General features: G+C 40.0%; 3 protein-coding genes across 3 annotated transcripts; all 3 read left to right on the plus strand.

The window, feature by feature from the left end:
* Nucleotides 1-3,476: 3,476 nt before the first annotated feature.
* Nucleotides 3,477-7,325, plus strand: LOC146759410 (obscurin-like protein 1). Its single transcript, XM_085510379.1, has 2 exons — nucleotides 3,477-3,795; nucleotides 6,906-7,325. The coding sequence occupies exons 1-2, from the start codon at nucleotides 3,477-3,479 to the stop codon at nucleotides 7,313-7,315; spliced, it is 729 nt and encodes a 242-aa protein (XP_085366505.1). The 3' UTR covers nucleotides 7,316-7,325.
* An 832-nt stretch (nucleotides 7,326-8,157) lies between these two features.
* On the plus strand, nucleotides 8,158-11,598 carry LOC146759411 (obscurin-like). Its single transcript, XM_085510380.1, has 5 exons — nucleotides 8,158-8,609; nucleotides 9,445-9,713; nucleotides 10,357-10,626; nucleotides 11,263-11,529; nucleotides 11,588-11,598. The coding sequence occupies exons 2-5, from the start codon at nucleotides 9,515-9,517 to the stop codon at nucleotides 11,596-11,598; spliced, it is 747 nt and encodes a 248-aa protein (XP_085366506.1). The 5' UTR covers nucleotides 8,158-8,609; nucleotides 9,445-9,514.
* Nucleotides 11,599-12,170: 572 nt separating this feature from the next.
* Nucleotides 12,171-25,536, plus strand: LOC146759412 (kinesin-like protein KIF20B). Its single transcript, XM_085510381.1, has 11 exons — nucleotides 12,171-12,279; nucleotides 13,962-14,225; nucleotides 14,718-14,779; nucleotides 14,983-15,102; nucleotides 16,322-16,517; nucleotides 18,757-19,960; nucleotides 20,401-20,539; nucleotides 21,268-21,390; nucleotides 21,783-21,944; nucleotides 23,694-23,813; nucleotides 25,330-25,536. Exons 2-11 carry the CDS (start codon nucleotides 14,147-14,149, stop codon nucleotides 25,534-25,536), a joined length of 2,412 nt encoding a protein of 803 aa, XP_085366507.1. The 5' UTR covers nucleotides 12,171-12,279; nucleotides 13,962-14,146.
* The last annotated feature ends 1,203 nt before the right edge of the window (nucleotides 25,537-26,739 follow it).

Here is a 26,739-nt window from a genome sequence, read left to right on the forward strand (position 1 = left end):
CTTCTTGCTGTGCTGAATAAGCCTGAGTCAGGATGTAAACCACTTTCTCTTTTTTTTTTCAGATGAAGCCATTAATTCTGTCAACAAGCCCAAAATGACTCCAGAAATATCAGTCAGTCCTTCTGAAGACCTGGAGCTGGTGTGTGAGGTGTCAGCTGCAAGCGGAGCTGTCGTATGGAAGAAAGATCAAACAGAGGTGAAGCAGGACCAGAGGACAACCATCATCTCCCAGGGGACGCACCGCAAGCTCATGGTCAAAAATGTGACCCTGAAAGACCGAGGGAGCTACAGCTGTGAAACAAAAGATGACAAAGCAACATTCCAAGTGAAAGTCAGAGGTGAGAAAATGCTTGGAAACCCAGAGATAAAGGAACGCTTCATTTGGTGTGTCTTGCATTTGGAGGATCAACTTACAGCCTCTCTGGTGCAAAACACTTTGGCTATAGGACTTTCTTTGTCATCTAGTGTCATAGCAACACTTTTCTACATGTGCTTTTCCATCCAGGAATGAATTACTGCAACAAACCATAGGCAAGGAGGGTAAATTGTGCACCTCTTGTAGTCAGCTGGTGTCTGCAGGGTTACAGTGCAAGCGCACACCAGGCATGCAAGGAGTGAGAAAAGGGGAGGTGTTTGAAGAGATCTGGTTACAAAATTGGAAGGACACAATGAGGTGGAAAATGCCAATAATCAGACTCATAAATGGCCTGGGTTGCAAAGGCCCACGGTGCTCATCCAGTTCCAACCCCCTTCTTCCTATGTGCAGGGTTGCCAAGCAGCAGCCCAGGCTGCCCAGAACCACATCCAGCCTGGCCTTGAATGCCTGCAGGGATGGAGCATCCACAGTCTCCTTGGGCAACCTGTTCTAGAGGGCTGTTCCCTTCTGATTTACTGGAAATGTAGAGAGACATGAGAAGAAAAAAATAGAAGGGAGGAGGTTCAGCAGTGCATGCAGGTGTTCTAAATCTCATGTCCAAATCTGCTATCAGAGTGCGAAATGTTTAGCTTTCTGATATGATATGATGTGATATGATAGGATATGATATGATATGAAGTGATATGCCTATTATTTCCCAAAGCAAGATAGAGGGGAAAGTATTTTCCTGTCTTAATGAGGCATCACAATGCTCAATGTGAAGGGCAAGTATAGTGAAAACGGGGAGCTGGAGTAAGCTCTGCAGCAGACTACAGCAAAACGGTGTGACTGTTGTGATGTCCCTGCAGAGAAAGAAGACGTGTTTACAAACAAGGACAAGGTACAAAAGGAGGTGAAGGCTGTACTGACTCAAAATGCCACGCTGAGCTGCGAGGTGGCCCAGGAGAAGACGGAGGTGAAGTGGTACAAGGAGGGGAAACTGATCACCTCGAGCAAGAAGTTCAAATATTCTGCACTTCTACAGCCTTTTGTAGGGCAAACCATGGAATAGAAATGGAAGCCCATTTATTTAGGGTTTATCTGTTCTCCCACGCCTCAAATAGGAACTAGCATGAACGCTCTCAGCAACCAGTTGTTGGTAAAAGGAGAATCAGATAAAACAGTCATTAAAGTAATCAATAAAAGATTCAATGTATCAATCGATCCTACTTAGCAAGGTGATTAACTGAATCACCTTAACTGAAGTGTGTATGCCTAACTAATTACACTTGCTATCTTTCTGATGCTAACTCCATTTGTTGACACAAAGGGTAAGGTGGGCTTTAAACACTTTCTTCTTTATGTGTTAGTTATTAAGAGGAGATGACCTCAGCCAGTTCTCTGAAGAATCAGGGGTTGCTGAGAGTAGAAAACCTTGCTTTATGCATAAAACTGAGCTACAAAATCTAATGTAGGCGAAATATTCACCATATTAAGGGCTATATCATTACCAAAGGGTAGACTCAAAAGATGGTTTTCTGCTCTTAAATTTCTATGGTTTCCTGATCTTGAGGTCCTCACTTCATAATTGAGCTGTATTTGGCTGATCTCCAGTGCAGAGTGGAGCAATATCAAAAAGACAGACAGATGAAGAGCTGTCATTGTCTTCATTAGAAGAAATCTGAAAATTAGGAGTTCCAGCTGATAGTAAAGACTACTCAGAGGGATGGGATGACCATAGGGACTGTGCTGAGATGCATTATAATGTGTGATAAACACTGTAAAGCAGTGTTGCTCCAGGAAATGGTCCAATACAACATAGAAGCAACTTTTAATGTCTTCCAGTCACAAGTTGTTCATATCTAATGTATATTTTACCCAATGTTTTCCAGTTCCAGAAGCAGAGGATGCCTTTATCAACAAGCAGAAGGTGCAGAAGGAGGTGAAGGCTGCACCAACAGAAAATGCCACGCTGAGCTGCGAGGTGGCCCAGGAGAAGACGGAGGTGAAGTGGTACAAGGAGGGGAAACTGATCACCTCGAGCAAGAACTTCAAGGTGGAGTCAGAGGGCAAACAGCGTCGGCTGGTGGTGAGCCAGGTGGAGAAGAAAGATGCAGGGGAGTACAGCTGCGAGGCTGCTGGCCAGAAACTCACCTTCAAGATTCGTGTCACAGGTAAGACAGGTGTTGTATGAAATACAGCAGAGAACAGTAAAGTAAAATCTAGTTTCTATTATACAGTGATCCAGTTGCAGTAGTCTGTGCTGAGGTTTTTCCCCTATACTTGATTGCCTGGGTTTGTAGCAAGTATTTGGATTTAGTATGGCACAAAGACCTGTTTCAGTCTGTCTGTAGAATAATAATTACTGATATATGTACAGTGGAAGCAATATTCAAGATATTATTCAAATCTCTCCTGTGCCTGAGATCCCAAACTGTAATTCCTGTTCACCGAAACATTTGACTAAGATAAGTATGTGCAGTGAGGCTGGAGTGCATGTTCTACGTGCAGCCTTTCGTGGCAGGAGAAGCAGGAACTTCTCCTAGTAGTACACTGACTTTTTACTATGCCTTTATGTTGGAGGCTGCATCTGGATAGGTGAGTCTGCTACTCACAGTAAGAGACCTGGTAGAGCTGACTATTGCCAGAGCTCAAAGTAAGATAGATATCTGCAAATCACACACAAAGAACAAAGGACTGCGTTGGTGAGCATATTTCCTTTGTGCCTTTGACAGTCACAGTTGTGGCAATGGTAGAGGCCATGAGGAGTCTGTTCAGGAAGCCAGGAGTACTGTTCTGGGTCATGAAAAGGCAGCCAGTGGTTTGACTATCACATGTTTATGTGTTTTGATGTTTCACAGTGGGTCTTAAGTTAAAGGAACTCAGGTTTTGGTTGCCTGCAGGTCAGATGTTCTTTTGGGTTCAATATGTTTGCATAGTGACTTGCAACCATGGGACTGGTGTTCAAGGACCCTCTTGGTTCCTTCAGTTCCTAGGTTCTTTCTTGCCTAGATTTGACACTTTGTTTCAACAGAAGAGCTGATATTCTCTATGAAGGCTATTAGTTTGGGCACAAGTGGTAACCTAAACCTGTTCCAACCTGTACATACAAACCTGCAAGATGGTCTCATTTCAGTCCTTCTGTTTTTCTTTTCTTCCCTCAGAGCCAAAACCTGTGTTTATAAACCAGGAGCAGGTGCAGAAAGAGGTGAGTGCTGCCCTGGCAGCAAGTGCCTCCCTCAGCTGTGAAGTAGCACAGGATCCAACTGGAGTAAAATGGTTCAAGGATGGAAGACTGCTTGCCTCCTCCAGAAGGTTCAAACTGGAATGTGTGGGCAAAACACGGCGTCTGGTTGTGGAGCAGCTGGAGAAGAAAGATGCTGGAGAATACATCTGCCATGCTGCTGGCCAGAAGATGACCTTCGAGCTGGAAACAACTGGTGAGCATTCAGAAATTCTCAGCCAGGATTTTGTAGCCTTGTTGTGAACTGGGTTTTAGGGTGAAATCTGAGTTTTCTTTGCACCTGACAGTGTGAGAATTTGCTCTGGCCCTTTGTGTACCTCCCTGGTGCTCAGTTGTTCCTTCCCTTACTTGGGGATAACGTCATTTATTCAAGGTGATGTCCAAACGGGCTTGTTAACAGTCCTCCGCAGTGCTTTAAGCTGTCATAGGTCAGCCAGAATTTATGCATGTTCTATAGCTATTCCTACATGTTGAAAACACTGCACTGTGCTTAAGCTTCAGCATATGTTCCAGTAAGTACAGTTCCATTAATTCTAGGGAACTGGGTGAATTAAGCATAGATCTGAAGGCTGCCTTTGCCCAGTGCAGAGGTGGAAGGACTAATGTAGATTTGACTTGATATTTTCCCTTCTAGGATGGGAAGGAGCTCTGTCAAAGTAAAAAAGTGGGCATTACTTCCCAGGGAAATAAGAGAAGTCTCATTATTCACAGGTGGTGAACTCTCATTTTCTCTCTCAGTCTGCAACCAGGCTGGGTTGCTGTTTCAGTACTGGCTGTTTTATGCAGGAACTCTGCTCCTGAGGTTAATCCAAGTTGTATCCAGGCCCTTCAGAAGGAAAGGGAAATAGCAGCACAGAAATATGGTCTGATTCTGACATAAATAAGTGCAGACCTAGAGAGTTAAAAGGGATTGTGTGATGTTCAAGGGACTTTGAAGCAAAGATGTCCCCTAGGTAAGATTTGTGGCTGACATTCCCCATACATTGTGGGCACACAAGCTAAGGAGAGACTAGTGATGAGCATGCAGAGAAGCCAATGGTTCAGACAGGTTTGTAGTGACACGACATTGTAGAGTTCTGTCTAGTTCTCCTTGGCATAGTTTGGAAAATAAAGATGAGGAGATTGGTGGTAACCAATATGGCTTCCTCAAGGTCAAGTCATGCCTGACAAACTTGGTGGCCTTTCATGATGGAGTAACAGCATCAGTGGATAATGGGAGAGCAACTGACATCATCTACTTGGACTTGTGCAGAGCATTTGATCCCGTCCTGCATGACATCCTGGTCACCAAACTGGAGAAAAATGGTTTTGATGGATGGACCAGTTGCAGGATAGGGAACTGTCTGGATGGTGACACTCAGAGAGCTGCAGTCAATAGCTCAGTGTCCAGGTGGAGGGTGGTGTTGGGACCAGTGTTATTTAATATTTTTGTAGGCAACATGGAGAGTGGAATCAAATGCAGCCTCAGCAAGTTTGCAGATGACACCAAGCTGAGCGGTACTGTTGATGTGCTAGAGGGAAGGGATGCTACCCAGAGGGACCTGGACAGGCTGGAGAGGTGGGCCCTTGGCAGCCTCATGAACTTGAGTGTGGCCAAGTACAAGGCCCTGCACCTGGGTCAGGGCAATCCCAAGCACAGGCACAGGCTTATAGGAGAATGATTTGAGAGAAGCCTTGACCCTGAGGAGAAGAGTTGGTGTGGAGGGAGGTGTCCCTGCCTATAGCAGGGGGACTGGAACAAAATGACCTTAAAGATTCAGTCAGTTCTATTGTTTTTCTATACTTAATTTTGCTTGAAAGGTTTTAGAATAAATGAGATTCTGGTTTCCATGAAAACTGTTTGCAGGGAGCTCCATTGTAGCTAGTAAGTCTATCTTTAAGTTCCAGGGCAATAATGCATTGACTGTGTTGAAGAGAGAAATGACTCAGGAATGGATGATGGTTTAGAATAAAACATAATCCTACTTATTTTCTATGCAAATATGTGTAAGGAAAAGATGCTGCACTCAGTTCTGGAAATACCCTGACAAATATATCTCTAGTGTTTCACAGCTGGAGATATCAAGATTGTTAAACCACTGGAAGATGTGGAAGTGAATGAATATGGGAGTGCATCTTTTGTCTGTGAGATTTCACACGATGAGGTTCAGACCCAGTGGTACAAAGAGGACAACAAGCTGAAGGCTGATGACAACATCAGAATGCGGCAAGATGGTAGGGTGTAAGAGGGAGATCTTTCTCCTGAGTGGGGGGTGGGTTGGAGATGAAGCAGAAAGGACATCTGAAATGAAGTGAAGAAGGTTCAGAAGGGAGTTCCCCTTTTGTTTTGGGACTGAGGTTAGGGTGGAACAAGTGACATGGACCAGCTAACATCATTTGCAAGAATGTCAAAAAAGTTGAACGCCACCAGGACCTTTGACAGAAATAAAAACTCCTACCTACCTACCTTTCTGCCCACAAAATATCCAGCTAGTCTTTTGGGTTTTACTTCTGCTAAATAGAACAGATTATTTTCTTACGAGGTTGATTTTCTACTTTTAAACTTCTGATTTGTGTTTGAACGTTGAGGGATAAAAAACATAGCTTGACTTTTTCTTCATTTTCTCTGTCTGTTTGAAAAGAACACAGGGTTTTGGTTTTGTTTTGTTTTTTTAATATATGCAATATTAGGGTATATATATGATGTTAAGTGTGATAAAGAAAAGGGAGACATATGAGTTAGCACACTACTCAAGAGTTCAGTCCCCAGCTTTGCCACTGTTACCATTATAAGGGCAAGAACATCCTGGAAAATGAATTTCTCCTAAGTAGAGTCATTACATTTGAGCTACAGAGACCTTTACTAGGAGAAAACTTGTTGTTCAGAGCTAAGTTGCTGTATTTAACCAAAGTAATTATCAATGTCCGTGTTTCATTGAACCTCTTTTCCATTTCGTAATGTGAGGAGTTTGATATTGGGATGGGAAGGTCATGGTTTGATTTGGATGTTGGACTGGGAATCAGAAGATCTGGACTCTCTTCAGGTTGTCAGTCTTATTGTCTGACTTCTTAACAACATTCCTTTCTTTAGAATATTATTTAATGATGTTTTAAGGCATTTTGAGCTGATAGGTGTAGTGTTCATGTGACTTCTTAACAACATTCCTTTCTTCATATTATTTTTTAATGATGTTTTAAAGGCATTTTGAGCTGATAGGTGTAGTGTTCATGTGCAGTTATGCTGATGTGAGTAAGTGGGGTGATAATGTAAGGGTTTTTTACATTCCTTCTACATCTCTGCTTTCTCTTGTTCCATCCTTCTTAAAGAGCAATCCATTAGTCTAATAAAGGAGCTGTGTGATGAGGATGTGACTGAGCCTGAAAAAGCCAAGTTTGAATGCGAGATATCCATTCCTTCTGTGAAACCTCCCAAGTGGTATCTACGTGGGGAAGTCTTACAGGCTGGCAGAAACTTGATTATGCAGCAAGAAGGCACCATCCACCAGCTGACCATACCGAAAACCACCACTGATATGACAAGCACCATTCAGTTCTCAATTGGCAAATCAAAATCCACAGCCAATCTGCTTGTCAGAGGTAACATATCCTGGCTTGGTTTACATCATGAAGATGAAGAATTAATTAACGTACAGCCTTCCTTCACTGGGGTCTTTGAAATATTGTGTGTGTGTCTGGAGGGTCTGCTCCATTTCCAGTTCAAAGTCGTTGGACACTAAATGAGACAGCTGCATCTCAGTAAAAGATCTGTTTGAATAGCTGTGATGTGCTTACTATTCAGATCTGCAGAGCTGAGGTTTTGTCCTTGGCTATACCAAAGAAGTCAAATCAGGTGAAATTAATTGTATTTCTGAACTAGACAAGGTTAAGTTTGGTAGCACCTAAATTTGATGCAGTTTGTCATTGATTTCACCTGAAAGAAACTTCCAGGTTTTTTATCTGCTGTTGTCCCCAGCGTAAGAGTCTCCATTCACACCCTAAAGTACTTGTTATATTTTCAACTCACTCTTATTTGAATAAAAGCCTCAACTGGGAGCAATTTAATAAGCACAGAACAAGAGCTGGACCTTGCATTTGGTAGATAATATACAGTATTACTTTATAGAAATGTAGTCAATGGCATTCCCTATAGGCAATCGTTTGTTTTATCTTTGGAGTGGTTCAAAGAACCATTGTGAACTTGACATTATTAGGAATGGAATACACGCAAGAGACTTTCCTCTTCTTCCAATTGTCCTCATCCTTTCTTCTCTTCCACCCCTGCTTTGCAGATTACCATATACAAATCACCAGGAAGTTGGAGGACAAGACAGCTTTGGAATGTCATTCTGTCATCCTGTCCTGTGACTTCAGGCCTTCTCCAAAGGTTGTGAAATGGTTCAAGGGCCACACACTCATCAAGCCCTCTGAGAAGTACAAGATCAAGAGGAATAAGCATTCAGCAGAGCTCAAGATTCTGAAGCTGAAGCCCGATGATGCTGGTGTGTACAAGTGCAAGGCAGGAATTGCAGAGACTGAGGCCACGCTGACAGCTGAAGGTATGAGCAGGGAGGGTGGCCTCTTCCATGTCCTATTTCACCTCAGACTTCTCGTCTTGAGGTTGATTTCTGCCGTTCTCTCCTGCTAACTTTATAAATGTATAGTCTTCACTGAGAAGATTACACAAAGATCATCTAGTCCAACCATTCTACCACATCCCAGTATGATTTATAGTAACAGTGGTAACAGTTCACCTTGTTTCCCCACAGCCTGCAACGTAGAAGTAACGAAGCACCTGCAGGATGTGGAAATTGAAGAAGAAAGCTCTGCTGTCTTCTCCTGCGAGCTGTCTTATGATGACGAGGACGTGGAATGGTTCCTGAATGGCAACCTCCTTTACACCAACAATTACAATGACATCAAGAACGTTGGCAATTGCTGCACACTGACAATGAAGCAGGTTAAGCCTGAGGATGCTGGCACAGTGACAGTGAAGTCAGACAGGGTGTCAGAAAGCGCACCTGAAGGTGATAGGTGGGTCTGATCACACCCCTCCTGGATGTAAGAGATGCTAAGGAGCTCCAGTTCATTCTATTGTGCAGCAATCCTGCTTCTAAAGCTCACCTCTCTGGGGCTCAGATAGCCACCAAAGTCATGATGGGCTTTCTTCCAGTGATTTATGGAATTAAGGATTTATGACTGCAGGGAGAGATCATTCAGTGTGTGTTTTGCCTCTGGGATGACTAATGACCAGGCTGTGAGCAACCTGATCTAGCTGTGAATGTCCCTTTTTATTGCAGGGGAGCTGGGCTAGATGGCCTTTAAGGGTCTCTTCCAATTCTAAGGATACTGTGATTCTAATCTGCTCTCCCCTGCAATTAAGCTCTTTTACTCTATGCGCTCAGAGTTTGAAGGATTTCCTCTTTCTCCTTTCTTTTGCATTTGGTGGAAGTTTTTTCCCCAGTATAAAAATCTGATGTGTGAAATAGAAGACAGATAAGAGTAGTCAATAATACAGGAAAATCAAAAGTGTTCCTCTTAATCCTGTGGCCTGCTGTATGAGCTCTGCTCCATGTGAGGGCAATGCCAGCTCTCCAGCTTTAGAAGAGCTGCATCCCAATTACTTCATATGATATCAGTCCCACCCAAAGCAATGCAGGCTGTCCCTCCTGTTCCCTGTATTCTCCTACTGATTAGTTCAGAATTCCATAAAGCGTATTCAGTCAACAGACATGAAACCGCTTTAGGTTCTATCTTGGTGTCGTCAGTAGTGGTGAAGATTTATTTATCCCTCTTTAAAAATCTGAAAGCAACTGGAAATGTCTGATCTTCTGTATCATGTTGTTCTGTTTTGCCTGTTTAATTGCAGAGAACCCTGCTGTCTTCATGAAGTCCTTGGATGATGTTTTTGGTGAGGAGCGGGGTGTGATTAAATTGGAATGCGAAGTCTCTATAAAGAGAAGGTCAAACCAGTGTGGAAAAAGGACGGTGTTGTGCTTCCTTCTGGCCACAAGTATGAACTGGTACAGTCTGGGAAGACCCTATGTCCCCTTATCCATGACCTCGAGATGTCAGATGCAGGTTTCTATACCTGTGATATTGGCACTGATGTTGCCAAGTCAAAGGTCGGCATTCAGGGTAAGTACTGTGGAAAGTAAAGGAGTGCTGAAAGCACATTCAGTGTGGTCACTATGTCTTACACCTATTCCCCCTTGAGCCTTAATAGTTTCTACAATAGAAGTGTATTACTGCAATTTAGTGCAGTGATGTCTGGAAAATTCCCATTGCTTTTGATGTAAATGTATCTCATTTTGCCATGGAAATCACCAAACACATCAAGAATGTCCTGGAAATATTTCCTTTCTAAACATCCCTAAAATGGAGAAATGGTTTGAACACCAGTAGGGGTAGGATGGTAACAAATGAGCTAATAGAAACAGTTAATTTCTTGTCATAGGCAAAACCCTTTTTCTCACGCAGCATCTTAGAGTTGTCCTCTCTGTTAGGTTTTTCCCTCTGTAGCTCATTGAATCTTCATTCTGCTCCATGGACTGAGCTGCTCTCCTTGTAGTTCTTCCAGAGCAAAGACAAGAGATTCACGTCTCTTTTTTTTATAGCTTTCTGGTAATTCTGAGTGGAGAATGTCTTAGAGAATACATCAGTAAGGAACACAGCCATGTTCTGCAAATCCTGAGTTAAAACACCAGTACTGCTACTCACATATGTCACAAATGCCTTTTCTCCATATAAACCTCATACTAACCTATCTCTTATCTTCCAGAGCTGAATATTGGCATTACCAAACGGCTGAAAAACACTGAAATCCAGGAGGGAGAAGATTGTACTTTTGAATGCATTCTGTCCCATGAAAGCATTGATGAGTTCAAGTGGACACTGACTGGAAGCAGAGTGGAAAGTGGTGGGCGATTTAAAGCTTCTAACGTGAGTCGGAAATATACTCTCATTATCAAAAGTGTGACTCCTACGGACACTGAGGAAGTCGTTTTTACTGCCCGTGGTCTAACCTCCAAAGCCTCTCTGTCTGTGAAAGGTAATGAGATGGGAGAGATTCTGGGGTCTGATTCCTTCAACTGTCTTCTGATAAGATTGTCGTGAGAGCTAACTCATAATATGGTTAAAGTGAATAGCAACCTTCTACTTGAACCTTGAAGCACTGAGAATTTCTCTTAAAAATAAGTAAAAGGAGGAAACATTTACACAAATGTGAGAACTACCCAAAGCACTGGGGTAGTGTTGGAAATGGGCATCTCACTACAGCTTGTTCCATTAACAGTAAATCAGGAATGCTCTGTTGAGGGAACTGTGGGAGCAAATATCCTCTAAGTATAAGCTGAAGGGATGGCCTTCACATCATCTGGCTGTACAACAAATTCCTATCTAGAACATGTGCATCTGAGAGCATCATCTGAGGCTCCCAGTGTGATGAGTGGAGAGAAGAGAGAGGCAGTTTTCAGACATGGTTCATCATCCTCAATTGGGTAGATTTAAGAGAAAATAAATGCTGCCTGGAATTCTATTGTCTGTACTTTGCAGATTACTGCTGGCTGTAGGATGGCGTCTGTTGCAAGTGCCTCTCTAACTTATCTCCAGCATGTAGATGCGTGTATTTTGAGAGAGGCATCCTACCCTAAGTGTATGTTACTCAAAAAGCAATGTTTTCTTCCAGGAAAACCTACTGAGGTTTCAAAACAGCTGGAGGATAAGACAGCAGCAGCAGGGCAGGACATCAGCCTGAGCTGTGAGCTGTCAAAACCGGATTTGAACATCAGGTGGTACAAGGATGGCAAAGCAATCAGAAAAAGCCAGAAGTACGACTTGCAGCAGGAGGGAAGTGTGGCCATTCTGATCATCCATGACTCTACTGCCAAGGACAGTGGGGAGTACCCCTGTGAGACAGAGGACTCCATAACAAAAGCCAGGGTCACTGTGCAAGGTGAGTTGAAAAGCACACTGGGGATGGCATTTAGAGAAGTCAAGGTAAATATCTGCAGCCTGTGGGTGATGTTTTTCTCTTCTGTTTCCTTGAGCAGGATCAATTCTTAGTTTTCAGAAAATATGATGGATTAAAATATTTCCTTAAAATAATCTGGAAACTGAATGATTCTCCAGTGTGATGTGGATCTGGGCAGCCTGGTCTGGTGGTTGGTGACCCCTTGGAGGGGGTTTGAAACTAGATGATCTTTGAGGTCCTTTTCTACTCAGGCCACTCTATGATTCTGTGATCATTCTATGATTCTATGATCTTGGGTGTTAGTGAGCCAAGAAAAGATGGCAATCTGAATTAGTCTCTATTGAATATGTGTAATCCAAACTATATGCAGTTTATCAGATGAGATCCTACCAGCGCATGTATAATGGTATTGAACTTTCCAGATATCTACTGGAATTATCAAACCTATGTAAATGGGTGGACTCTGTGGTCTTCTTAGACTCTTTGCATCTCTATGTGATATTCTGAAATGAGGGCAAAGGAGATTCAGGACACCTCTGTATGCTTGGGACTTGTTGGGGTAACAAATCCCTTTGTCCTACACCCTCATCCTTTTTTTTTTCCTTCCAGAAAAACCTAATTACTTTATCAAGGAACTTTCAGATGTGAAAATTGAAGAAAGTGGAAGTGCACTTTTTACATGTCAGAGCGAGAAAGCCGCATCCTTCGTCATATTATCAAGACATTATCCTGGTAGAATTTGTACATTTATGGCAGGTCTTTGGGGCTGCAGCTGTCTGGCCTGAATAGCGGTTCACAAGCCATGCACAGAGCAAGCTGCACAGAAAGGGAAAGAACTACCGACTAGAGCAGTGCTATTGAGAACTTTATGTATCATTTAAAAACCAAAAATGCTGATGTACGGTGAGGCTGGTGACCCAGAAATCAGTATGAACTTTCTATCTCTGACCTTTCTGAGTTACAAATAGTCCTCCAGAGTTCTAGGCAAAAATTCCCTTATGCTGCATTCTGGGTAGTTGTCACGGTTTAGACAAAAATCTACCTGTGTCCGTGACAGGGGGGCCGCAGGCAAGCGAGGTGCTAGAAGGAGCTGAACCTCTGTCCCAACTACTTCAGAAGCAACCCAAACCCCCTCATACACGGCTAAGATCTCCTTCTCAGTTGGAGTGTAGCACTCCTCAGACCCTTTATATGCTCGACTCCAAAGTCCCGGGGGTTGGCCTTGGGTTTCTCCTAAAGCTCTTTGCCACAAACTCCAAGTGGGACCTTTCTCTCCAGCAGCAGTGTAGAGATGTTCTTTACATCCTGTCCCGTCCGTACTGGCCCCAAGGCCACGGCACGGGCTATCTCTTGTTTTCTCTGCTCAAAAGCCTGCTGCTGCTCAGGACCCCATGAGAAATTATTCTTCTTCCGTGTTACCTGATAGAGGGGGCTCACTATGTGGCTGTAGTTTGGGACATGCATTCTCCAGAAGCCCACTACTTCCAGAAAAGATTGGGTCTCTGTCTTGTTGGTGGGCGGAGACATAGCAGTGATTTTGTCAGTCACATCTGCTGGGATGTGTCGATGCCCATCTTGCCATTTTACACCTAAGAACTGGATTTCCTGTGCAGACCCCTTCACCTTGCTGCGCTTAATGGCAAAACCAGCTTGCAAAAGAATTTGGATTATCTGTTTTCTTTTCTTGAAAATCTCTGCTGCTGTATGGCCCCACACGACAATATCATCAATATACTGCAAGTGTTCAGGAGCAGTAAAAGTATTCATGCTTTATATGACGTTATGATGTGGAATACTGATAGCAAAATTACGAAATTATTAAACCATGACACCCTGGTATTTTTCTTTTTTTTTTCTTAAATATTTTCCTTTTTACTATTTAAATGTTATGGGCACATCTTGTAGAAACACAAGGCTGTTTACAAAGAAGTGCATGCTGTGTTGCTGTATGATGAGCAAGATACATCTATTCTTCATCTAGCAGGAATAGTTGCTGAGCCTTAAGAACAGTTTCAGAAAGCTTTGGGAATTTGGGCGTTTTCCTTGTTTCTGCAACACAAAATGAAAATTTACGCTGTGTACAAAGAAAAGGGGAGTCCGAACTTGTACGTTAAATTTGAAGGAGAACAATCTGGGGTAATATTTAAAAAAAAAAAAAAAAAAAAAAAAAGGGGGAGTGTGGTCATCAAATACTATAAAATATATTAGCTTTTACTACTAGAATGCCACTTATCTTCCCCCCATACGAATCACTGTCATGTTGTATGTAAATTTGTGAGGTGGGTTTTGAAGCTGAAATTAAAAACTTATTGTATGGCTGTCTTCATAGTGGCTATCCAGACTATCTGAAGAAATAACAGCTATTATGTAGTCAGCTATTCACCAGTTTTAACTGATTATAAATTACGTTTCAGGGTGGAGAACATAGCATAGTGCCTGACACCTGTGTTGATCCTGAGGGCATTCTTGATTCTGTGCATTATGATGTCATGGAAATTAAAGAGCAAGCTGAGGCAGCACATAGTTCCATTGTATCCCTGGGGGACCCGAAGGAAGATACTGGCTGGTTTGAAAAGCAGCTGGAGAAAACTTTGAACTGATGGAGACCAAAGAAGAGCTAACAGAGAAAAACACCAAACTACTTATAACTGAAGAAGAGCTGATGCAGAAGAGCAAAGGTGAGTTATGCGATGTGAAAGGTAGAAGACAGAAATAGTTCATTAATCTAAAAGAGAAATAACCAGTTTGAGTAGGAATTAGAGGAGATGTTCTACCTTTGGAACCATAGCCTGTAGATAAGTGATAGTTTGTTCCTTGTGTATATTCAGGTTCAGCAATTCCACGGTTTTTGGTTATTTCTTTTCTTTTTTCCTCCCTCTCCTTTAAACTGCAACTAGCAGCTTTACGCTTTCGTAAGTATGGGGTTAAATGTCTATATCTTGATTTTTACTTTTATATTGTAATCTCTACTCTTTATGTCTTGTTGATGCAATGTTTTCGTTCCAAGAAATATAGAAAACTTTTGAATCACTCCCAATAAGTGAAGACCACATGCAAATTAATTAATCTGTTCAAAAGCTACCTAACCGTTAGAATATCTGGAAAAAATGATTACTTAATAAACTATCTATTGGCTACTTATGTAATACAACCTTTTCTGTGTGTTACAGACTTTGAAATGCAGGTGATTAAATTGGATGAGTCTGTTGAGCAACTTAAAGAAGCAACTGAGGTAACTTTATCAAGAAGATGTTGTGTAAAATTGTTTTAATACCAACTTGTGGTAGCTTAAAATGCTATTCCAGTAGGCTCCATTAATAGATTTCTTACCGAGCTTAGCTTAACTGAATTTGCCTTTAATGCATTGTGTAATTCAGCTACTTAACACTACATTAGAAACTGATGACTGATTTTTTTTTATTTTTTATTTCCAAGAAAATGAATGCACAAAATGAAAGGATTCGAGAGCTAATGGACATCGTGGTGCAGAAAGATGACATTATGACAGAGCTACAAGACTTAAAATCTCATTTAGAAGAAAAAGTAAAAGATTATGTGAGTTTTACACATCTCCGTATCCTTATACAAAAAAAGAAAAACACTAATTCTATGCTTGTAATCAACACATTTTTGGAAAAGTGATTTTCTGTATGTAGCTGGTACTCGCTTGAAATTGTAAACAATTCAAATTTATCTGAAGGTAGTTGTTGTTAACACAAACAACAAAAATATCAGTGTGTTCCACTAACTCCTGCCTCACACTCCTACATCAGAGGAAGAGCAACAGTAAAAGTATGTTGAGTAGAGTTGGAAGTACGAGTATGAATGGTCAGGATATCTCCACGTTCTATGCAGTCCATAAAACTTTATCCTGACTAATGTACCGCGAGCTACTGAATATGTGAAGACTAGCTTGATTAAGTATGTGTGCATACCACTTCTGGTGGTTTTTGTTCATTTTTTGATGTTTGGTAGCCTGAAGTAGCTCTGAAAACATTTATAGTTAATTCTGTCACTCAGATCTCTAACCTTGTAAGCTTAGCAACTTGACCCTTCTTAGTCTTTGACTGTCTGCATCACTGCAACTTAGTATTTCCATGGTATTAAAGCTGACTGTGATGAGTAGTCATGTCCTCACCTATTACTTCTTCCAAGAACAAGGCTCCAACTCTATCTGTGAGATTGTGTGGCCTGAACACTTCTGAGGCTTTTCTTTTCATAAGTTACTAAAGATGAATAATCAGTCCTTGGCAGTGCCAGCATGGCTTAACAATCGTCATCTTGTAAGTAAGGAAGCTTCACTTGTGGTCAAGGACACAATCTAAAATATGCGTGACAGAGCTGACTAAGCTTTAAGGTTGGATTATATCTGTCACGATGAAAGTGATTTTAGCAGCTTAGCAGAAGTGTGATGTGATGAACTTGTATGAGAGCTGACCATTTGCTCTTTGACCATGTTTGTAATTTTGTTGACTTCTTGGAAACAGGAAATTCTTTGATAAACTGGTATACTCTTGATTGTGTGCAAGTCTTTTACTTTGTAACCTGCTAGGCTCTTGCTTTCCCTTGTATACTCTACCGAGTATTGCACTTGTCATTATCTGAAGGTGTACTTGTTCTGTCTTCTATTGAGATTTGTAACTGATGTCTATAGAGTCACCGGGTAAATATTTTAGCTGTATGGTTTTGTGTAAATATTTGCCTACAGAAGATTACTGAGACTTAAGTGCTCCTTTTGTTAAGCTTCAATGTAACTGATCTTATATCAATACAGGAAAAGACTACCTACCATTTAACTACCATTAAAGCAGAACCGGCAGAAGAGAACACTAATAAAGGAACTGAAAGCAGCCAATTTTCAGTGCTTTCAGTTAAAGCACTGAAACAAGAGAAAACTGAGTTGGAAGTGGGAAGAAAGCGCAGTACTGACGAGGATAAGCCTACTGTGGAAGAGCCACCTCCAAAGAAAGGTACAGTTTCTTCCATCGTTGAACAGGGTGTCTTCCAAAACAATAAATTGCTTCCTATTCCGGATAGGAAGCAAAAGGCTGTGAAGCGCGTACCTTATGGTATAAGGAGAAAAGCCACTGTGTTAAACTGTAAATAGAAGTAACTGTTATGTAAATATCCCTTTTTCAGAAGGTCCTATGCTGTTCATTTTTGAATGCTTAGGAATAAAAGTTTTTTGCACTATTTTTTTCCTTTTTGCTGCTTTTTCCTCATCTGTTGATGCACTTGCAGATTTCATAGTTTCATAGTTTCGTGCGGGTTGGAAGGGACCTTAGAGATCATCGAGTCCAGCCCCCGGGATTCGAGCCTCTGTGTAGCAGAGCGGCACTTCTACCACTTGCGCCACAGGGGGGATTTGAACCCAGGGCCTCCAGTGTTGCAATGCGGCATTCCTACCACTTGCGCCACCGGGGAACACATTTGTCCCTGCTGCCTTTATTTGGCATAAATATTGAATCCTAATGTGACCACTGAATGGCATCACATATAAGCATCTTACCAGAGACTGAGGGAGGGATGTGGACTCCTCCATACTCCAAATAGTAGTGGGTTTGTTCTAATCATATGACCAAAGCTCTCATTTAAAAATTAATGACAGCAATGCTCCACATAGGAATTAAAATGGGTAGCTGATAGTCACAATGTCAGCATGAAGTTTTCGGTTAAGAAGTACTGAGTATTCAATCATGTTAAAATTTTCTTCTATTTGTGAGTATTAATAGCGTCCAATTTCAAAAACCGCTTAATATATATTCTTTAGCTATGTTAAATATACACAGTAGAACAATGAGCACAGGTATGTTGTGCTGGTTCTTTTGTAGAATTAGTTATATAAGTAGCACGAGCAAAAGTGTTTTAGGAGATGCTAGGTTATCTCAGCTTAAAGTTCAGGGTATTTACACCATTCTCTGAGCTTTTATGTCTTGTTTCCTATGCTCTGTAATAATGCTTTTTCCCTACTTCCTCTGTAAGGAGCTTCTAGACTGAACATTACACATCTTCTCCCTAGTCTTATTTATCTTGCTTTAGTGCTTGCTTGTTGTTTTCAGCATAAAGTGTTTAGATTACTTATAAATCATTTTCCCCTCACTAGTGTTGCTGGGAGCAGCAGTCAAAACCAAAACCTGGTTTGGGGTGGAATACGCCACTGCTGTTTCTTCAGTATGACTTTTAAATCAGTTGAGGGCTGTATATAAAACTCCTTAGATGAGTTAAGAGGCTGTTTCCATGCAGTACATGTGAATCTGTATGTAATGCAGGCTGCACGTGGGCGCTATAAAATTCTGCATTTCTGTAGTTGTAGTAATAAAAGCACTGTACAAGAATCACCATGGAATATATTGTTGTGGTGACCCAATCCCTAGTAAGTCTTGACTTATATTTATTTTAATACTTAAAGTATGCATATTATGGAATGGACGTAACTGGATTCTAAAGCAATGATGAAATACAGCAGAAGTCGCTTTTGATAGAAAGAAAATGCATGTGATTTTAGCTAATTGCTCACCAGTTAAAGAAAAAAACAGCCCCAAGCTAATGGAATATTTATGGAAACTTGAATCTGCAAATTTGTACAACTTTATGAGTGAACTTTATATGCAAAAGAGTAAGTGTGGACAGAAGTAGGAATCCTCATATTTTGTTTAGAGATCAACTGAATAAGAGAGACAGATATCAACACTTAAGTGATCAACTTGTCCAGGGTTTTATCTTTCTTTTGAAAGTAAGAGGACTGTGAGTTGGAATGAAATTTCTTAGAGAACTGTTTATCTACCATTTAGATGTAGATGGAGTGATTCCTGGCTGCTTTATAGGGATTGCTGAAGCACGGAAGATAGAAAGAATATAGCTGTGAATTATCTATCTCGTTCCCATGTTTCTTAAATCTAATTAGATTTTCTACTGGTGTGGAGTGGAAGGTTTGAGTAGTGCCATGGTAAAAGTGTTCTTCCAGACTGAAAACCTTTTGCTGTTAATTCTGTATAGAAATCTGAGGCACCTGATTACGTGTTCAGAGGACTTTAATTCCTTCACTAGTATCAAATACTATGTGATGTGAGGGCATGGCTTGCATATTACGACAGTTTTTCACTTAGAAGTTGCTACTTGGTGTTGTGAACTGCTATGTAATAATGATTTTAATCAATCTGAGCTACATTCCTTTTCCCGTTTTTGTTTCTTTGTTTGTTTGTTTTACAGTAGTTGTAAATGAGAGAAAGAAAAAGAACACTGTAGAGCAAAAGAAAATTGAACACATGAAACAAAAGTGCTCCACGTACCGAAAGGAAGTACTAGCACTGAGGGAAAGAACTGAAATCTTGGAACGTCATTTAGCTCTGCTTGAAGAACAATGCAGCAGAGAACAAAATAAAAAAGAAGATTTCAGTAAGCAGGTAACAAGCCTGCGTATTGAGCTTTCTTTTTCTGAAGAAACAGCTGATGTCCTCCGTGAACAAATTCTGCAGGGTCAAGCTGACTATCGGGAAATTGCTTCTGAACTGGATGAACAGAAATCTATAAATATGACACTAGAAGACAAAAATGCCCAACTAACTAACAACATAGAAGTTGCCAAAGAATATATAATTGATAAAGTGTCACAAGTAAAAGAAATGCGGACCAAATTAGATGAATTATACAAATGTCACTTAGAGTTTCATGCCATCGGTACTGACTTTGTCAGTGTAAAGGATTCCTCAGACTCTGAAAAAGATGAGCCAGGGACATCTCAAATTAGTTCTGCATGCATTCAGTCACAGACTTCTTCCATCTCAGATCTTGTGCAGGACCTCTCCTTTAACTATAGTCTTGAAAGGATTTGGGAAGTATGCAGAAGTATTGTTGATGTTTCCTCACAAAAAAGTCAGCACATCAAAGCACTGCTTCAAGACAATGAAAACCTAAAGGCGGGACTGAATAATGCTGAAAATCATAATCGTCAACTTGTAACGAAGCTATGTGAGATTACAACTCACACTAGTCAGGAAGATGATCTTGTGAATCAGTTACATGAGCAAATAGAAAAGAAAACTCAGGACTTTGAAGAAAAGACTGCAGAAGATCAGAGAGTGATTGCACAATTTCAGGAGGAAGTTGCCAAATGTGAGGTAAAAATAAGAGAGCTTGAATATCTCCTGGAGGTTTCCAAGACAATGGAAGACAATGTGTCAAAACTCAATGAATTACTTAAAGAAAAAGAATCTATTATTGTTAATCTAGAGACAGTTACAGCAACTCTGCAGGAGAAGTCTGCTAATGCAGACAAAAAGGTTGAAGAGTTAAGTATCAATGAAGCAAATCTGATTCAAGAAGTTATGCAGCTGAAAAACAGCTTGGAGCAGATGAAACATTCTCTTCGGGAAAAGGAAAAGAGTGAAATGGAGAAAGTGCAACGTATAGAATCGTAAGTAACCACTGAGTTAACTTAGAGCCCTTTGAGAATGAACTAGAGTTAAAAATAGTTAATGGGAACATCCCTTCGACTTAATGCATTTGCATGCTTATCAATGGCCAAACTACTACTTTAGGATGCTTTGGTATGCTACTTGAGTTCCAAGGGAAAACAGGAGTGTGCAAGGAAATAAAGAATAATATGGGGATTTCTGGTGGTTTTGTTGTACATCCCTCAGAATAGCATCTGAATAATTTATTGCTTCAGCATCTGATTATGAGAAGCAAGCTGAAATTCAAAAGTAATTGTTTAAATCTTGTCACTGGTCTAGATAGATTTAAGAGTCTATTTACAAATAGAAACCAACAGGCAGGGCATGGATTAAGCTGTAATTGCTGTTTCCATGAGATGTGTAACAGTAATGTTCTTTGTCTCTTTATTTTTAACATAAGGCTAGAAAATATTCTTTCTGAGAGTTCTGCCCTTGTACTGAATTTGAAAAAAGATTTGCAGAGGAAAGAAGAAGAGTATGCAGATCTAAAAGGCAAACATTCTGATGCCGAGAAACAAATTCAGCAAGTACAAAGCGAGGTTTGTAGTCAACTGAGCTATTTTTTTCTGTAAGATTATGCTTGGTTTTCTGCTGTTAAAACTTCTCAAACTTTAACTATGAAGCTGGAAATTTCACACTAGTGTGACTAGCAGCAAATCTTAGGTAAAGTTGCCATTGAAGCTCTAGAGGGGACCACAAGTTAAAACATGGTTTCGCATAGATAATGAACAGAGGAAAGTAAAGTTGGTTGGTAGTCTGGAATAAGGTTTGTGAAGAGAATAGCTAATCTGCCTCTGGAGGGGACTTGTTATTATCTCTAAGTTACTGGTGACTTGCCATTGGTATCCGTGGTAACTCCAAAGCCTAAAACCTAAGTCTTGTGAAAAAACGCTGATAACTGGGAAGAAGAATGCTATTTACTTGAAGAGAAATAGACTAATTTCCAGAGGCTCTTTAATATAAGCATGTATATTTTTTTCTTCAATTTCAGCTTCAGTGATGCTAATAGTTAAAATTTAATTATTAAACAAGAAGATATCTTAAAACCCATTTTGCAGGATCTTAGTCTGAAAGTTTATTGGGTGTGCTTGGGGTGGAAAATTGAAGCTTAAAAATGAATTCATGTCTTCCTTGGTAACCTTGCACTTGCTGTCGTTTTCCTACTCAGCACTTGTTTGTGAATTCCTCTTTATTTAACAAAGAAGTATTTGGCCAGGTTGGATTACAGAAGTCTTTTAATGAACCGTGAGCTGTGCTTACATTACAGGTGTCCACGATGCGTTCTGTGGAGGAATCCCTCAGGAACAGGATGGATGAACTTGAAAGGATTAATAACCAGTTTAAGGATGAGCTGGATTATAAAGACTATACTATCCAACAACTTAAACAGGTATTTTTCTTGCTCTTATTTTTTATTAAATGAATGATGCAGGTTTTCCAAGCAACAGGAAAAAGGTGAAAAAAAAAATTGGAGCAAAATGAAAGTGGCCAACTGAAATTAGTGGTAGACCATGAAAGATATTCAAATAATTAGTCACTACAGAGCACTGGCAGATTGCTTTAAATACAATAATCTGCATAGTAAATACATATGTAATACATGCATGTAACCTGATCTTGTTGAGTGACATCACGATATGTTAATTGAAATGTCTTACCATAAACTCTTTTTATCAGCTTGAGTCCTTATTTATGCTATATGAAAAACTTATTAATTCTAGGCTGTCTTAAAAATTCTGCTTGTTTCTACTGTGTATGCTTTTCTATCATCATGAAATATAGGAGCTGGAGGAAAAGGACCATAATCTTCAAAAGTGGCGTGAGGAGAGAGATCAGTTTGTTGAAGCTTTGGAAGAACAGCTCAAAACTTTGGCTTCTAATGTCATACAAAAAGAGACAGAAATAGCAGAACTGAGACAATCTGCCTTAAAGGATTCAAGCAAGGTCAGCTCTCCTTTCCTCCTACCTGATTAGCTACCCATAAATTCTGTAAGACTCCTGTACCTGCTCTTTGTATTCTGGGTGTGCTTCTGTTCTTGAACACTGTCGTATTGACATCATGTGCAACTAACCAAAAAAAGCACCAGCTTTTATTTTTGTTCTTCAGAAACAGAATTTCTGTTAATTACTAAAATTTCAATTTTTTCAGTAGTTCAGATAAGCAGATGTCAGTTTGATGCTTATGATCCTACAGTCAGACTGGACATCTGTAGCTTTTTCTGATAATTCACAGCATTTCCGGATCCCAGGCTAGGCTCAATACTCAGACAGTAGTTCTGTCTCAGGTTTCTTACTTTCTTTGCTTTCTCTGAGGTAGTATCTACAATGGCATGAAAAGACAGAAGGGGACGTGGAGAGAGATTAAGGGAAGCATCAAAAAGCAGAGGGGGGATGATCTCTGGAAGTTGCATTTCTTATTTCAACATCCAGCTTTTAATCAGGATAGCCAATCTAAGCCGTAGCATAGAATTTCAGAAGCTAAACAGAAGACTAAATGAGTTGTGCTCTTTTGAGAATGTTTGGATTCACTTTCTCTGAGAAGAAAGATGTTCTCATAGCAAAACTTCCCCTACAACTGCCGACTTTCTCACAGTACCGAGGATTTGGGAACAAATAAAAGCTCGGGTTATTATATCTTAAGAGAGATGAAGGCTGAAGCACATAAGTAAAATAGAAGAATCAAAATATATTGTATTACAACTTCCCAGGCAATTCTGTGACTACTGCACTTGTAACAGTGACCGTACAAATCCGTGAAATGTTACTGTTCTTGAGTAGTTAAGTGTTCTAGCCTGCAATTCTAAAACTGATGCTACTAAGTAATTGCAATACTGCTTGTGTGTGTTAATTCCTTTTGCCAATCCCACAACTCAGCAGTTTTTACTGTTTATTAGGATAATGCAACTGTGATAGAAGAGTTAAGAAAAGAACTGGCTGACAAAGATGACTTTATAAAGGAATTAAAACAACGCATTAACCACAGTAGCCCTCAGTGTTTGCCAGAAATACCTTTACTTGAAGAAAGACAAAGTAGAAGGAATGACTCTGTAAATGAAAAGGTATGATTATATTTAGAGAAAGTAAGTACTTAACATCTTGTTAACCCCTTTTTGTTCTTCTGTTTTCCTAGGAGATACTGGAGCTGGAATCATTTTTCTTAGCATATAGTCCTTTAACTACATATTCAGTGATGAGTACTTGTTGGTTCTTTTTGTCTTCCACTCAAACATGAGCTCTCATCTTCTCAAAAATATTTTATTTACTAGAACACCATCTCTCTGTGTACATTATGGAACTTTTCCATGCAGTTTTCCATGTATTCATATGTGGATGCTGAAGATTAGGCAGAGGTTTAGCCTTTGGTGTTCTAACATAGCAGCTGTGAGCGTGCAGAGTATGGGGGGAATGGATGACAAAACGACCAGCGTTACAGATTTTGTCCCTAAATAATGTCTCGCTTTCTCTCTTTTGGAGGCAGAATACTGCCTGAGACTGTTAGTGAGACCCAGTAGGGTGTATCTGAAGATCACACAATGAATAGATGTTACTACCTTCCCACACTTGTGCTGTGTTTCAGCTTACGTGTTCATGTGGCGTCTGAGCTTGAGGTTTTACACTGTAACTTTAGAAAACTCGAGATATTTTGGAGGTCTAATGCATAGCCTAATCTTTACTCCTTTTAAATATTTACAGCCTAGGAAACAACAAAGCAAAACTAAAACTGGGGAAAGTATTCCATTAAGATGCAAAGCTGAAGACAATTATTTGTCACCTCCATGTACTAGGAGCCTCACTTCATTAAATGAATCTGAGGTTAGTATGAAACTTCAGATCTGAAAATGTTGTGATTGTATTGCTTTTGATAAGGAATGAGTAGGAAAAGATCTCATGTTCTCTAAACAATTCCCAAGTTTTAATTTATTTATCCCTTTCAAGGTGATCAGATCACCTGTTTTTATAGCCTTTGATAGGAATAAAAGCTGTTGAAACAATTGTGTGATGAATTTTTGTCAGGTGCTGTTGAAAACTCTCCTCATGTTAATGCTTATGAAGTGGCTCATGATTAGATAAGTTACTTGGAAAAAATTCATGGAGCCACTGAAACGGGCACAGCAAATTGAACTTATTTTCTTCCTCTGCAGGATTTCTGGATATTGTTTTGTTAGCAGATGATGTTAATCATTCCTATATAAGTTTTTAATTGCTAACTTTCATAAAATAGCAGTTACATATATTTTAAAAACAAAGTATTTATTAACCAACTTAATTCTTGGAAATACAGTGGGTGGTGATACTCCATTCAGATTCTTAGCAGAGCCTGATAAAGTGGCTCTGACTACTTTTTGTCTTTCTACAATCTTTGGTAACTTTTTGAGAGGAAGAAGACTCCCCTCAGGGGGTCGGAACAGTGTAAGTAGTAAAAGCTGCTAGTCTGTGTTTGGGACACTGGAGTTTGCTAGTTACTAGCAGCAGTAGAAGCAGCCATCTACCATTTTCTGATGCCCCCAGCAGCCTGTCTTCTATGTGTTCAACCAGCATCTGAACTCATTTTTGATATGCTAGCTGAATTCCTGCCATAGAGAAGGAGGAGTCCAGGTGATCTCAGTTCTGACTTTGTTGTTCCTGTTGAGAAAAACAGGATTGGGTGGATTGTGGACAGTAAGTGCTGCTGGGGAAATGCATACTGACATTTCCCTGTCACTTAGCTGTGCATTTGCTGCCATTTGACCATGAGCAGGTACATGATAGCCTTCAGCTTAAGTACGGTGTCATTGCTTGAATGCCTGTATTCTCTCCAGGGAAAAGATAGCAATGGAGTTCTTTAATGACTTGTACTGGGCTTGCACCTTGCCAGCTGGACCTTACTTATGTAAATAACATCTCTAGTGTAGAAGAGGAAGGGCAAATTCCCTAAGATTAAGCTGGAAGTTAATTGAACACTTGAATCAAATGCTCCTGTTCCTGCCCAGTTCTGACGCAGCAGAGTTGAGATGAAGAAAATCGTGTCAGTTCTACCACCATTCTCTATTAAAAAAAAAGTGTAGTTGTCTGTGCCCTTGAGAAAAAATGACTTGTAAAGTATCAGGCTTAGTTTAACATGGAGAACTTTTTTTGTGATCATAGATTGGAAATAATTTTAAATGTAACAAGTTCTAGGAAAGAGGGGTAAAACTCTGCTGTAACTGAAATAGACTCCTTCTGTGTCTTCCTACAAGTGTTCTTACAGCAGGAAAATCGAATGCTTACATATCCTTTTCCAGATGCTTTATAACTTTTTAATCTCATGGCTACCTTAACACTTGCACTTAAAATTCTTCTGTACTATCAGGAGCATTTGGAAACTGTCCTCGACTCTTCTGGAGTGTCCGCAGAAAATGGCAAAACTAGTCGGTTCCCAAAACCGGAGCTGGAAATCCCACTGACACCTCTGCAACCTGATAAGACGGAGATAAAGCAGCACGGCAGCATGATACCTTTAGGAGTGAAAATGCCTAAGTCAAAAAAGAAAAGAAGTGATGACGTGGATGAGGTATGACCTAGACCCAACAGAAAACAAAATATCTGATGCCTTTTTACCATTCTCATTTAAGCATTAAAAAAATGCTATTTCTACCTCAGTAAAGTAGTTGAAGAATTTAATCAATGAACTGCTTTAATGAACAAAACTAATAGCCAAGCTCAGTGATAATGGTTTAAGAGAAGGGAATTTCTCTTAACTCCATTGTGTATTTTCTTTGAAACCTGTAGACATAAATCAGCTTTTTAGACATCATGAGATGTCTAATACTGATATCTTAATGTCCTGTTTTTATAATTGAATGCTTATTTATTATTTGATTTACAGTGGAATAGTTACCACTAGCAAATACTTCCCTACTATTAGCAAAAGTGTTTAAAGTGTTCACTTTTGTGACATCAATTGTTCTTTCCAAAAGAATCATGGCTGAAACGTGTCTTATTTTCCCAGGATTTTGTGAAAAATGAGAACACGAAAAATACAAAATCTGTCATGGCTTTTAATTCACCCTCTGCAAGTGACGAGAAAATGGTTGGTTTTTGTTCTAGTTTTGAAGCTAGCTTGGGACTTCCTGTAATTGTGTGGTCACACGAAAGAAGCAGTGTCTTATCCTTATGTGTATACCTGAATGGGAATCTTACATGCTTATGAGCTCTTCCTATTAAATTTCATAAGCTAACCAAAGGGCAAGTCAGTCTGTCCCCAGAGCGTGTAATGGCTGTACTGTGTAATGATTTGGAGGGAAGGATATTGCACACTGAATAGTTGGGAAGAGAAGCTTTAGTGTATTATCGTGTGCTTTTGTAAGTGAAGCCCTTGTATTAAACTAAGGTTCATATCATTAATATGCATGGCAGTTATTAAAAACAGACGTTCACATGTGATAGCAGTATCCTTGGCATGGTCAGAGTATGAGTAGTAGATTTTTCCCATCTGTTGTCTTCTGTTTTGTATGTTTGTTTATTTTATGTAATTAGAACAGCTTATGTAAGAAACAACTCCACAGCTTGGGAGCTACTTTTAAAGAAACTACTGCCTTATTAAGAAACTTTAAGAAACGTATGCCTTGAAATAGCTGAGATTTTGACAACTCCCTAAAGGGTATAAAATTGTCTACATTACTTGCCGTTGTGGTATCATCAGCATAATGAACAGAGGTGTCAGTAGTAAAGCTCAAAATGTCAACTTAAAATAACGTTGAACTAAAATGAAGTTTAAACA

Source organism: Coturnix japonica, chromosome 10 (assembly GCF_054131305.1).
Source record: "Coturnix japonica strain WE chromosome 10, WE-NBRP24, whole genome shotgun sequence".
In the NCBI taxonomy this organism is placed as follows: domain Eukaryota; kingdom Metazoa; phylum Chordata; class Aves; order Galliformes; family Phasianidae; genus Coturnix; species Coturnix japonica.

Coding starts and splice junctions, on each gene's coding strand:
- LOC146759411 (XM_085510380.1), top strand. CDS start 9,515: ATGCGAAGTCTCTATAAAGAGAAGGTCAAACCAGTGTGGAAAAAGGAC. Junction 9,714..10,356: donor GTCAAAGGTCGGCATTCAGG/GTAAGTACTGTG, acceptor CTTATCTTCCAG/AGCTGAATATTGGCATTACC. Junction 10,627..11,262: donor AGCCTCTCTGTCTGTGAAAG/GTAATGAGATGG, acceptor GTTTTCTTCCAG/GAAAACCTACTGAGGTTTCA.
- LOC146759410 (XM_085510379.1), top strand. CDS start 3,477: ATGGTCTCATTTCAGTCCTTCTGTTTTTCTTTTCTTCCCTCAGAGCCA. Junction 3,796..6,905: donor CTTCGAGCTGGAAACAACTG/GTGAGCATTCAG, acceptor TCCTTCTTAAAG/AGCAATCCATTAGTCTAATA.
- LOC146759412 (XM_085510381.1), top strand. CDS start 14,147: ATGGAGACCAAAGAAGAGCTAACAGAGAAAAACACCAAACTACTTATA. Junction 20,540..21,267: donor TTCAGCAAGTACAAAGCGAG/GTTTGTAGTCAA, acceptor CTTACATTACAG/GTGTCCACGATGCGTTCTGT. Junction 23,814..25,329: donor CTTCATTAAATGAATCTGAG/GTTAGTATGAAA, acceptor CTGTACTATCAG/GAGCATTTGGAAACTGTCCT.